At 38.2% G+C, this 13,486-nt stretch overlaps 1 protein-coding gene and 1 pseudogene across 1 annotated transcript; one reads left to right on the top strand and one right to left on the bottom strand.

The window, feature by feature from the left end:
* The window catches only part of LOC108697218, a 45,905-nt pseudogene extending 44,366 nt beyond the window's left edge, over positions 1–1,539 (bottom strand).
* Positions 1,540–3,775: 2,236 nt separating this feature from the next.
* Positions 3,776–11,707, top strand: LOC121396379 (growth-regulated alpha protein-like). Its single transcript, XM_041571242.1, has 4 exons — positions 3,776–3,938; positions 5,326–5,464; positions 8,851–8,931; positions 10,856–11,707. The coding sequence occupies exons 1-4, from the start codon at positions 3,872–3,874 to the stop codon at positions 10,962–10,964; spliced, it is 396 nt and encodes a 131-aa protein (XP_041427176.1). The 5' UTR covers positions 3,776–3,871; the 3' UTR covers positions 10,965–11,707.
* The last annotated feature ends 1,779 nt before the right edge of the window (positions 11,708–13,486 follow it).

Here is a 13,486-nt window from a genome sequence, read left to right as displayed (position 1 = left end):
GTGTAAACTGTGATTTGGGCAGTGATCTTTTGATCTGTGGTGGATGGAAAGAAGAGAAATGAACCAGAGTATTTTTATCCGTTTCTTTAGTAAATAAATCTGTATGTAATTTACTATCTCCCACATATACTCTGGTGTTAAGGAAAGCAATCTCCTGTGGATTTTTATGTACAGTAAACTTGATATGTGAGCATGCTGAGTTAATTTCCCTATGAAATTGTTCTAAGGACAAACATGGCCCCGCCCATATTATGAATACGTCATCTATATAGCGTAGCCATTTTATACAGTATTTTTTGAACAACTGATTGGCATAGATGAACTTTTCTTCAAATTTACCCATAAATATATTCGCATATGAAGGAGCCACGTTTGATCCCATGGCCGTCCCTTTCAGTTGCAAAAAGAATTCATCTCTGAACTTAAAGTAGTTCCATCTCAGTACCATTTCCAGACAACTTAGAGTAAATCTTTTTTGAGCCCCATCCAGGGTTTCATCTTGTTCCAAACAGAGGCCGACTGCCTCTACACCCCCATCATGTGGGATGGAGGTGTAGAGGCTCTCCACATCCATTGTAACCAACCAAACGTCTTTCTTAGGTAAAACAATAGATGCCACTTTATTTAAGAAATCACCCGTATCTTGGATATAGGAGCACTGAGAGGTAACATGTGGTCTGATAATGGTATCTACAAATCTTGCTAGCGGGGTAAAGATTCCTGTGGCTCAGTGTGGAAAGACACTGCGGGAGGTGCACCCAAGCAATTGAGAAAATTAACCAGGTGTGTGCCCCTCAAACCCTCTTGGAAATGATTTTCTAGTATTCATAAGGTCTGAAAATTCAAATTACAGAAAGATCCGTTATCTGGAAAACCTCAGGTCCCGAGCATTCTGGATAACAGGTCCCATACCTGTATTAGTAGGAGATTGCAAACTAGGCTCAATAGAGTTTATTCTCCTGAACATGGAACATTCACCCAGATCTTACACTTACTAACAAAATAATTAAAGTAAAGCAGTCTTTTCACTGAAACAATATTGAATTATAACAAATATTTTTTCTTCTTGCAAGAGAATCATATTAAGCTTTTCTGCTTGTTATATAAAGTATATATGACATATGGAAAATACACACTTCTAAACTTCAGAATGCACAAGGAATGAAAATGCTTTACTTTATCAGTACCTCAGTATGCACTTGTTGCTGCTGGTCCTCACATATGAGTTTGTTGCACTGTTCTCCATTGTCAATTTGTGACTGACCCTATGAGAGAGATCAAAACAAAGTCAATACACCTAACATTTCCATGTAGTTGCAGCTGAGTTCTTAGAATGTTCACTCATTCATTATCCAGCACTTAGTATCCTATGTTAGCTTGTACTTGTCCAACTTCTGTTGAACTGAGGGCCGCAATTTTTCTGACCTACGTGGTGGAGGGCCAACAAGGGAAGCCAGAGTTTTGAAGCCCCCTTTTGAAACACACCCATTTAATCCACACCCATGTTATCTCAAGAACTTTTAAGACCATGTCCACATTAATGGTGGTAATGAGCAGGCAGAGTATGGCACATTAATGGTGCAAAGGACAGGCAGCGTATGGCACATACAGGGAGCATAGGGCAGAGAGAGTATGACAATGTCAGGGAGCCGGGAGCTCCCTCCTGGGAGGTAGTCTGGATCAAGGAGGAAGCCCTCTTGAGGGATCAAGGTCGTGGTGTCCAAAGGGTTAAGCAAATGGATAATCAGAGTTCAGGCTAGAGTTCAAGGGCAAGCAGATCAGGATCAATAAGCAAGAGTCCAGGCAAAAATGTCAAAACCAAAGCAGGAAACAGGTTGGAGGAGGCTGGAACAAGGTTGGGAACAGGAATCAGGCAATAACAGGAACCCAGGATTCTTTAAACAGCAAATCCTATTCTTGGGCGCCATTCTGGCGTCCTGGATGTGCTTTTATATTTGAATTTGGCGCCATAGTGACATCATTGGCGTCCTTACGCCGGCATGTTTGCACATGCATTGCGCTGTTGCGGCGCTGGTGTCCCATCGCCCACGTGGGCCGACTGGGCGCTGCCATTTTGGATTCTTCGCCACCGGGAGCAGACGCATCTCCTCGCGCTCCCGGCGGCCTTGACAGACACACACAGGGAGCATAGGGCAGACAGAATAGAGCAGGAAACAGGGAAACCTATTTGACTCTAAGATGGACAGTTCATACTGTGTTACATACAGTTAAACAATGCTGGTGCCCCTCCAGCAGTTTGTATGAGGTTTGAACAATGTGGGCACTTTCAGTGTGGGTCTGAGGTGTGAACAGTACAGGCCTTTAGGGGTATGAACAATAGGAAGTGAATAATAGAGGTATTACTGGTGTGAACAGTCCAGGGGGATTACAGGTATGAACAATGCAGGAGTTTACAGTCTGATTTTGAGGTGTAAACAATGCAGGGGGCAGTGAATCTCTGTAGTAATACCTTTAAAGTTTACACAAGGTAAGGAATCACAGCAGGCACATTTTCATGTGTGGGGGCACACAAAGGCTGCCAGCTGGACACATAAAACTCACCACATATAAGGCTATACTGTAGTTTTTTAAAAAAAAAAAAAAAAGCAAACTACACCCATTGGGGTATATTTATCAAAAAGTTAGCATTCGCCACAGTTCGCTAGAGTGAAATTCCCTCCCTCTCCATTCAATTCTATGGAATTTCTAGGCAACCTGGCCAGCCACCTTGCACCCCCATCATACTGCTGTGCAAAACCCTAAATAAATACAAAGTCTAAGATTAATGGGAAATAAAAGAGATTACTGGATAAACAATTAATAGCCGTTGAAGCAAAAAAATGTGGCTTTATAGAAGCAAGGAAAAAACAACAAATCTTCTTTTAATATTACCATTAGACAAAATAGTAATAGAAGCCCACTTAGGATAAAACACTAAACTGTGCTCAGAGATGGGCCAAGCTACCCGAGCACCCTAGACAACCTGGCCAGCCACCTTGCACCCCCATGTGCGTGCATGCAAACGTGCGTACACATGCACAGTGTCATCATACTGGGGCTGGGGCGTAACAGGTGGGGGAGTGGGAGCAAGAGAGTCCAGACAAGAGGTAGGCAGATTCCAGCCCCCTTAAAGGAGAACTAAACCCTAAAAATGAATACGGTTAAAAATGTCATATTTTATGCACTGAACTTATTGCACCAGCCTAAAGTTTCAGCTTCTCAATAGCATTATGGAAAAAAATTCTATGCAGCTTTTCAACATATATTTATTAAACATGTAGGCAGTTATAAGTTATTTGTAAATGTATTTGTCAAAGAAATTATCTTTATGGTCGTTTATATTCCCTGCAAATGGAGGAGCACTGATTTCTGCTGTATCATTTCATAATAAATATAAATAGCAATTACATTTTAAAACAACTTTAAAAGCACAGAAAATGTTTATTTCATGTATTTTTTTAGAATTATATTTTGTTTTAATTATACAAAAAAACTGTGTTTAGGTTGAAATCTTTAATAAATGTTTTACTTATCTTTTAAATGTAATGCATTTATTTTCTGATCAAGATATACGTACATTGTATCTTTTATGATTTAAATAGGTATATTAGTACATGTGGCATAATTATATCAACTAGCATAGAGGTAGTGCTGAAATGCACCTATAGAAACAGCATTGCCTAATATGCAAAAAAAGTGGTAAACCAGGAATGTGTTTTTTACTGCCTACAAATGACTCTGCCCCACCTACTTATAGGAGGGCAGGAAGTAATTTCACAATAAAAACATACACCTTTATTCAAAGTGACATTTCTCCAGAACACACTGAACATTCAAATTTCCATTTCTCCAAAACACTGAACATTCAACTATGAAACTTCTCTCTTGTCTAGTGCTTTACTCCCTCCTGTGTGGATTCTCTGCTCTTCAGCGCGCAGGTAAGATACACATACTAAACTCTAAGTAATAGTTAATAGTGTGTTATAGATGAAAGACATAATTACAATGGTTTCAGTAAATGCTTTATAATGCAGTATAATTTAATCCAAAAAAATGCCAAGATTGTTTTTACAATTTAGCTTTGTAAGCCTGCATTCAGTAAATCAGTACTGATCATGCTAGAAGAGGTTGCCAAGAGGAACTGTTTAAAAAAGAATTAAAAGTTTCTTGAAACCAGAGACTCCCACGCAGGTGTGGTATATTGTGCAATATCCTAAGATTATAGCAATATATAAAATAAACCAGTTCAGCTGCCATAGTACGAATTCTGGAACTTTGAAAGGGGGTTGAGATGCACAATGTGCACGACTGACCGTAAGAAAGGACAAAAACCATGCCTCCCAACATTCAAAAAATGGAAGGAGGGACAAAAAGATCTTCTGTGCATAGCTCAGTGCTAAATTTTTGGACCATGCCCAATTTATGACCAGACCTCCGAAACACCAGGTCCATTTTACAAAATTTGGCAGGTTATGAAAGTTTCAACACATTTCTGGGAGTTTTAGGTCAATGTTTTATGGGGTCAGTTTACTAACATTGGAGATAAATGGTGATGTTGGCCATAGAAACCAGTCTAACTTGTAGGTTACTGTTTAAATCCAATTGCTGATTGGTTGCCATGGGCAACATTTTCGGATGTATTTATCTCCATTAATGTTAGCCCCATAACAGTTTTGCTAATAAAGGTTAAATTGCTGCAAGTTTCAGTACTCCCAAGATACTTGCTTATCTTAAATAGTTACAATTGTATCTTTGCTTATCTGAAATTGTTACAACTGTGTCTAAATGCAGCTGCTTAGTGTTCTGGGCTCTCTGCCAAAAAGCCTCTTATTTTAATTAAGTTTTAGAAACTTCTTTTTCTGGTGTCAGTGCTGGAGATCAGGAGAGAAACTCAGAATTTTTAAAAAAAATCTGGGACTGCAGGGTGTCAAAATCAGGACTGTCCCTCAGAAAATGGGACAGTTGGGTGGTATGCAAAAACATATATTTCTCCCATGACCATCATAAACTGGTTTCACATGTTAGGATGGAATCTGCCTAGAAAGGCTCATCTAAAACTGTATATTCCTTTGTTAAACCTAAAAATTCAGTAAAAACAGCCATCCTCATGTCATACAAAAGCATTTATCTCCTAATAGAAGCAGAATATTCCATTATGAAAACAAGTTGGTTGATAAAGGTTATGTTTATGCAGAATAAAGTAAAATGTTTATGCAGAAGAAAGCAATATTTTGGTCACTCAAATATTAAATGAAATAGAGTTCTTTCTTACAAGATAAAAGCTATAATATGTATCTGTTTCTATGAATATTTTCTCTTTTGCAGATAAAGAACCTCATTTTGCCGCCCTTAGTGCAGTCCCCAGGTGCCTGTGCCATAAACCCATCAACCACATTCACCAAATATTCATTCGCTCTTTTGAGATTAACATGCCAAATGAATACTGCAAATTTAAAGAAATCATGTGAGTTGCAAACCAACAATATGTTTTATTTTACCTCTGGCATAAAAGTTATGAAAAAAAAGATACCAGCTAAAGTCAGTCTTTATAATACAGACTTTACAGTATATGCACGTTTCAAATTCATCATCCTGGGGAATTTAATATTTCTCACGCATTATGTCAATTTTGTATTCCTGAATACTGCTAATTGTATATGCTAATTTGTTAATTGATCACCCTATTTGTATTTTACATACTACTTTGCTTGACAAAGGGGTGTGTCCCCGAAACATTGCATTTCCACACATTAAAAAAAAGCAAGTGTTCCCTGCAACATGAATGCCTTGTGTGACGGTATCTTTTTTTTCTATTCATTGATTGGCTGTGCCGGATACTCTAATATTTCACACCAGTCTTACCTGCCCAAGGGTGTGCGACTGCGCTATTCCTTGTGCTAAAATTAGACATATCATTGGAGGAGAATGACCTTGAGGTGCTTGTGGATAATAAACTTATCCATAGCAAATGTCAGTCCGCAGCAGGAAGGGCCAGTTAAGAGCTGTGAGTTGCGTGGGGTTTGAATGGGAGGCAACAGCAGGGGTGTCCAGTACAGCTCTTGTGCCATAAGCCTGATTTTATAGTTCTGAAAATTAACACTAGAACATTTTGCTTTATGCATTTATTTAATTACTTACTGAAATAATTTAAGCAATAATATCACAGATGCCACAGCTGGAGAATTAGGGTTGTAGTGACAACATCCTCTGTCGTATTGATGTTTATGCAGCCTGATTTCTGTTCAGATTCCTATGCTGGAATTGTGAAACTATACTAAAAACAATCTGTTTATACTTGAATCATGTTTGTTTTATAATGTAGCAATGGCTCAACATTTAGTTTGTACAACTGACTTAATATCTGTCTGTATTTTGAAGACTGAAATAAATTTGACATTGGTTAGGAAGTAATCGCCCTTGATTTCAGCGTTGAAAATGGATGTTCAACTCCATATTCTTTTTTTTTTTTCAGTTTAGTTGTTTTCAGATAGCTCACCAGAAATAAAGACTTTTTTCTATTTGTGATCTGCTGAGCAATGATCAACTAATGTAGCAAATTGTAACAGTTCAGAATCTGCACCATGATTACTGAGCTGCCAGACTGACACACAAGAGACAGGAACATTACATTTTAATCTTCAATTTCAGTAAAATGGTAAGAGATCAAATATAGAAAGCAATTGAAAAAAGACTATTTCTGGTGAACAAAACGTTGCCAGTGTATGATCAGGACCCAGCCCATACCTGCACCACTCGTGGTTCCATTCCTTGTACTACTTCTTCATTCCAAGACAGGAGCTAAAGATACGTTTATTTCCTCAATCTTACCTGCACTCAACCTGAATCTGCAGCCGCCATACAAATTTCAACCCAGACCCACCAGACCTGTGAGTAAACCTGTGGCTCATGTGGTTTTCAGGTCAACCTGCCCTTTACTTTTTTTAATTGCTCTGTTCTCTCTTTAGAATGTGGAAACGCTGGTGTGATTGTCTTTACTAAAGCTGGCCATAGATGCAAAGATCCGATCATTCGATTCCTCGAACGATCGGACTTCCCCATCTCCCGACCTGCCACTAACCATTCCGATCAAATAAAGTAGTAAAAGAACAGATCAGCCGATGTTCTGCCCCTGACAGCAATCGTACGAAAGTTTATGTCCAAAAAACTCCCACTGCAATTCATACGATCGGCAATACATGCAGAGAAATTAGCGCAGCTGACAGAAATCTTTTAACCTGTCCGATCGACCAAACGACCGATCTCCGTGAGACAAAAATGTCGGGACTCTCCACACACAGTCCGAAATCCTCTATTTTTACAATCGGATCTTTGCGTCTATGGCCTGCTTAATGTAGGGATTAAGTGCTTATTTACTCAGATAATGGCTACTTCTTGAAGTGTGTCTTGGACTTGAATGAACTACTATAATAATCTTTACCCTTGCAACCCTAATTTTAGTATAGATTATGCAATATTTTCTTGATTTTTTTTCATGAGTATTATTGCCAATATGCCTTTTGTGCAACTATGTGCATTGGGTAGAAAGTCTGTTTATATAAGATAGGTTTCCCGTTGGTTGAATTGGTCTGTATATCTAATCAGGGGTCCCCAACCTTTTTTACTCAAGAGCAACACTCAAGAATAAAATAATATTGGAGAGCAACACAAGCATGCAAAAAGTTCCTGGGGCTTCCAAATAAGGGCTGTGATTGGATATTGGTAGCCCCTTGCAGCCAACAGGAGACTCTGTTTGGTAGTGTACATGTTTTTAATGCAACTAAAACTTGCCTTTAAGCCAGGAATTATAAAATAAGCTCCTACTTGGAGGCCACTGGAAGCAACACCCAATGGGTTGAAGAGCAACATGTTGCTCACGAGCTACTGGTTGGGGATCTAAAGTGTTTTGTGTTTAGAAGCGCTGTATACTGACTTTATTACCTGAAAATAACAGGAAGGTTCTTTAAAAAAACACACTTTTATTGTTTACCCTGTTCTCCTTTATATGCTCTACCGTTGAACTTTTTTTTGTAAAACAATGTAATAGCTAAAAGAGAATTTATTGTTCCGTGTTTTATGGCTTTCGTTTTATCGAGCACCATCTGCTATGTATTCATTATCTTCCTAAGAATTTAGTATGATAAGGCTTAATTTAATACTGTGAAGTTTAGTATAATAGTCCTTTTACTTTGAAACGTTTATCAATTGTCTCATCCTGATCTTTTGGCTAGGGACAAAGTCTATTTGTATTGCCCAAAAAGGCTATAGATTGCAGATGAGAAGACACTGCTTGTGAGCAGGGGGCAAGAAGAAAGTGCTTTGGAATCAGTTGATGTCTTATCTAGACTGTGATAGGCTGCATCAGTGTTTTGGCCAGAAATGGTGCTTTATGGCTCAGCTCAGCCACCTTCTCAAGGGTGTAACTAAAGGAAGCAGACCCTGCAGCTCCAGGGGCCCCAGAATGTATAGGGGGCCCCATGAGGCCCATATTATTGAACAATTTCAAGATATAATGATAAAAAGGACAGCCTGTGAATATGTTTGGGACCCTAAAATTATTGTGGGGCGCAGTAATACTGTATCTAATTTTGTCACTGCATCTGCACTGTTTCTGTATGAATTCCTCAGTGTGTGAGTCATTTATTTGACAGTCTCTCTTTGACTGCAAACCATAAGCGGAACCTAAAAGGCACTAAACTTTATAATGCCCAAACCTCCTGTCTGAATTAATTGTTTTTGTTTTAAGGGGGGTAAACCTGTGATGCTCTAGTATCAGATATTTTTATGGTTTCCAAACTCTCTATTGTCACTTGTTCTTTAATCTAACTATTTAGCTGTTTGTTTCCTTTTCAGATTAACCTTGAAAGATTCCAGACTTGTATGTTTGAATAGACAGAAAAAGATGGGAAAACACTTGATCCGTTGCTATAATAGGTATTTTTTTTAAAAATCTACATTTTTCAAAATATCTGTTAACATGTCATGTCTTCCAGAGATCTGTCCTTGAATAGACATGCAAAGATAGGTAAACCTGATCTTTATCTGGAATGCTTTTTTTTAAACTCAAAGCATCAACAGAACTTCAAGGTGAATGTTATCCTTTGTTATAAAATAATGTAAAGTTCTAAATCTAAAATTTTGGAAAAAATAAGGTAGGAAGTAAAGATTCAATGCTTTCCTATAGTCCGTAGTGGTAGACAAATGGTAAGGGGTTGAACCAACTAAAATTCCAATACAGTTACTTATGGCTCTGGGAGAACTGACCACCACAGGACATTACAATAATAGAAGCAGGCTGCTAGGGCAATTATATCTTGAAGCCATTTTGTACCACAGGCAGTTGTGCTAAGGAAGTGGAACATGATTAAAAAAAAAACATTGTAGTGCATAACTCCTGGTAAACAGTTCTGCCATTTTAAGCCCTTGTTCAATATTGATCAATTTATACCTGTACCATTTTTTCAGAATATAGTGGTACAGGTATAGGACCTGTTTTCCAGAATGCTTGGGACCTGGGGGTTTCTGGTTGAGATGTAGAGATAAAGCATATATAGTGAAGCAGTTAGGCTAATTTCACATGATGCTCAGCCTAAACACAGGCCAAGAATCTCCCCCTCCATTCACATCAGAAGTCTAATGTGTCTGCTCTTTCCAGCTTTAAATGGGTGTCACTGATACCATCTAAAAAGCAAATGCTATGTAAGAGTAGAAATGTATTGTTATTGCTAATATCTATTTCTCATCTTTCTAGTAAGGTTCTCTCCTATTCATATTCCAGTCTTTTATTCAAATCTATGCATGTTTGCTAGGGAAATTTGGACCTTAGCAACCAGATTGCTTAAAATGCAAATTGAAGAGCTGCTGAATAAAAAGCTAAATAACTCAAAAACTTTAAATAATAAAAATATAAAAAAGTCTTGGAATATCACTCTCTGCATCATACTGAAGTGTTTATTCTGAGTTCTATAAAGCAACCAAGTTACTGTTCACACAGAAGTTGGTGTGTCTGTCCTCATTTACAGAGAAGCTGCACATGCAGTTCAGATCAGCTCTCTGCTAACAAAGGGATTACATCAGAAAGCAGGGTAAGGACATTTAGGGGTGAGATGATGACATCAGGGGACAGGACAAAAACATGGTGGAGGGGTGATTTTTGAAAGCCACTGCATCAGACTTTTGTCTGGGATTTAGGGCTCTGAACTGAGCAGCCTAAATTAAATCCAGACATGTGGCAACCCTAGAAGCAGTTTTATATCCAATTAAATAAATGAAAGGTTTTATGCAATAGGTGTGAATCTCCCAGGCAGGGCCGGATTTACCTTTTGTGCTCCCCTAGGCACAGCTGCTGTGGCGCCCCCCCCAGATCCATGGCTCGCTCACTCCACTCTTACAAATGAGAACTGCACGCCGGGGCCGGCATGCAGAGTGACGTTGCGCCGGTGTGTGTGCATGCGCGGCGCAGTCGCGCGATGATGTCATTACGCGCGCTAAAGGAATAAGTTGTTTGCGCTCCTTTTCCTTTTGGGGCACAGTTACACAGTTATATAGATGTTAGGGGCGCCTGCTTGCCGCCCCTAAACATCTTGCCGCCCTAGGCCCGGGCCTAGGGGGCCTCTCCCTAAATCCGGCCCTGCTCCCAGGACATCCACTGTTTTCTTTGAGCCTGATGATGTAGACAGGCCATCAGCACCCATTATCCAACCAAACTCATGGGTTGAAATACAGGAGGGTAACCTGGAAGATAAATGGGACAGGGAAATGGTGAGCTTTTTGTATAGGGCTGTCATGATTATCTTTAATACACAGATATTTTGCTAAAATACATATTGTGTAATATGACACAGCTTGTCTCTTTTAGGCATTTAAGCAATGATAAGAAGCTGATGCAATGCATGAAAAAGTTTTTTAAAAAGAAGAGTTCAAAAGGAAAAAGAAAATCCAAAATACATTCTGGTGGATCCACTTGATCTGTAAATTTCATTAAAAACCCATCTGAACCATGCAGACTACCTGGAATGGTATTTATAAAGCATGCTCACTTGTTTTTAAAATCTATCTCCATAAGGGCTTCTGCACTTTTCTTACATCAATGTCCATTTCAAATAACAGAAAGAAAGAAAATACTATTTTGGATGGCTCACTCCAGATACTTTTTCATTTTTTTTTGCATTCTATTGTTTTGATAGATTAGATTTTTATTTAAAGTGTTTTTTAAAACGTCATTTTGTGAAAGGACTTTGAGAAAGACTAAAATGTGCTGTGACTGTGCGTTACAAAGCCAATGGGAAACACAATTTAAGAGAATTGACACTTTTTATACACTGTCTAGCTTCTGTTACAGGGCTTAGTGCCAAAACCTTGCTTTGCTAGATGATTCATAATGAAAAAATATTTGCAAATATATAAACTGACGTGTACACAAAAACTGTTTCTGTTACCTTAATATTTTCTTTTCTGTTTGTTTCGATTACATTACTTCCTGTAAAGGCTCTCAGCCAAGAAAGCAGTCTTTCTATCAGGATTCACCAGGAAACTATCTACTTCCTCTAGTTAGTGAAAACATTACATGATGCTTTATTACCTAAGATTATGGTGACTGCTGATCAGTATGGTATTTGTCTGCATATTTAAATAGTTTTCCGGATAATGGATCTTTATGTAATTTGGATCTTCATACCTTAGGTCTGCTAGAAAATCATGTAAACATTAAATAAACCCAATATACTGGTTTTCCTGCCAATAAGGATTAATTATATCTTAGTTTGGATCAAGTACATGGTCTCTTTTATTATTACAGAGAAAAAGAATTTCATTCTTTAAAATTTGAATTATATGGATAAAATGGAGTCTATGGGAGATGGCCTTTCTGTAACTTTGAGCTTAATTAAAGTTAATTAATGTGCTAATAATTCAGTTCTGTCTGGGAAATTCAGTTACCAGAGACCGCTTAAGGTAGAACAAGTTTATTTGACACAAGTTCTAATTGTAAGGACATGGTTAAATTGACATAGGCATCTTGAAACAGCCCTTACTTAAATAACTCAAAGATCTTAGGTGGGACATAATGCTGTGGGTGACGTCTGCTTCTATGTAAGTTACAGAAGTTTCTACATACGTCAGTAAATTACATATGTTTTACCATAAGTTTATATATTAGTTGTACAGTTTACAGAATTTTGCACCATCTGGCTGCCCCCATCTTTGAGGACAACTGTCCCTCCTGCTCCCCCCCTTGATGGGAGCCCTGGATGTAATGCAAACATCTAGGGATGTAACTAAGCCTAACTGCCTTGAAAACAAAATCAGGGAATGACAATATCCCACTTTATCAATACCTGCAAATCTCACATAATCTCAGAACTCAAATGAAAATGAATACAAAGCAGGCACTTTCTTTCTTTTGAACAATTATGTTCCAGGGTTCCAGGTCAAAAACAGGCTAAATCCAATATCTATGAAATATTGATACAGATAACCATAGATAACTTCCAGAATAAATGGTATATTGGAAAATAAGTTCCCAGCAGAGATAAACTATAAGAGTTGGGAAGGCATATGGGACAACTATACCCCAGAGAAACTCCATAGAATATACCCATCAGTTTCGGATAGATTTTGGCGGGAATGTGGGCAACTGGGGACATTGTCACATATTGTATGGGATTGTCCCAAGATTACACCCTACTGGGAAATGGTGACAAAGCTTTTGCAAAAAGTATTACGAACCACCATGCAAAGAGAGCCATTGACCCTCCTCCTGGGGAAAACTAAGCTTAACTTCACAAAGGCAGCCAGGAAATTGATGAATCATATTTTGTCAGCGGCCGCCGGCTAAAAGGCTGCTTTGTCAGAAATGGAAACAAAAGGCTGCCCCGAAGGAAAGGGAACTACAGGATAAAATAGAGGAAGTAAAACTGATGGAACATCTTGCTGCCCTAAGTAAAAGATTGATGCCTAAATATGAGGAGATATGGGGAAACTGGATCTATTGTTTCCCCCCTGGCCATTAGAATCAATGAGTGCCCAAGAAACAATATATTAATGTGACAACCTTGACAAACTTTTATCTTAGATTCTGTTTATAATTTGCAAATTTCTGCTTCTATTTTCTGTTTACTGATTTCTTATTTTTTATATTAATTACTATCATATACAGCATTGATCTATGATGACTGTTTACAACGAGAAACGTATAACCAGGATGTTGATTGTTACAATGTCATCTATGTCAAATGTAATAACTGCATTTACATTTTGAAAATTCAAAAATAAAGTATACAAAAAAAGTTACAAATAAAAAAAATACATGATGTGAAAGAATGTAAACCAAGTGTTATTGATAGCAGTATCTACCTGTCCCTATTGTTCTCTTTTGATGCAATGTAGCAGAAGCCAGCTGATTCACAGACCTATAAAGAAGCATGCAAGGTTGGCTTCCGCAACATTATTTAAAGAGCAGAACCAGGGGGCAGATTTACTAAAAGGCAAA

Source organism: Xenopus laevis, chromosome 7S, assembly GCF_017654675.1.
Source record: "Xenopus laevis strain J_2021 chromosome 7S, Xenopus_laevis_v10.1, whole genome shotgun sequence".
In the NCBI taxonomy this organism is placed as follows: domain Eukaryota; kingdom Metazoa; phylum Chordata; class Amphibia; order Anura; family Pipidae; genus Xenopus; species Xenopus laevis.
Note: the sequence above shows the minus strand (reverse complement) of the source record. Positions and strands in the feature narration are given on the sequence as shown.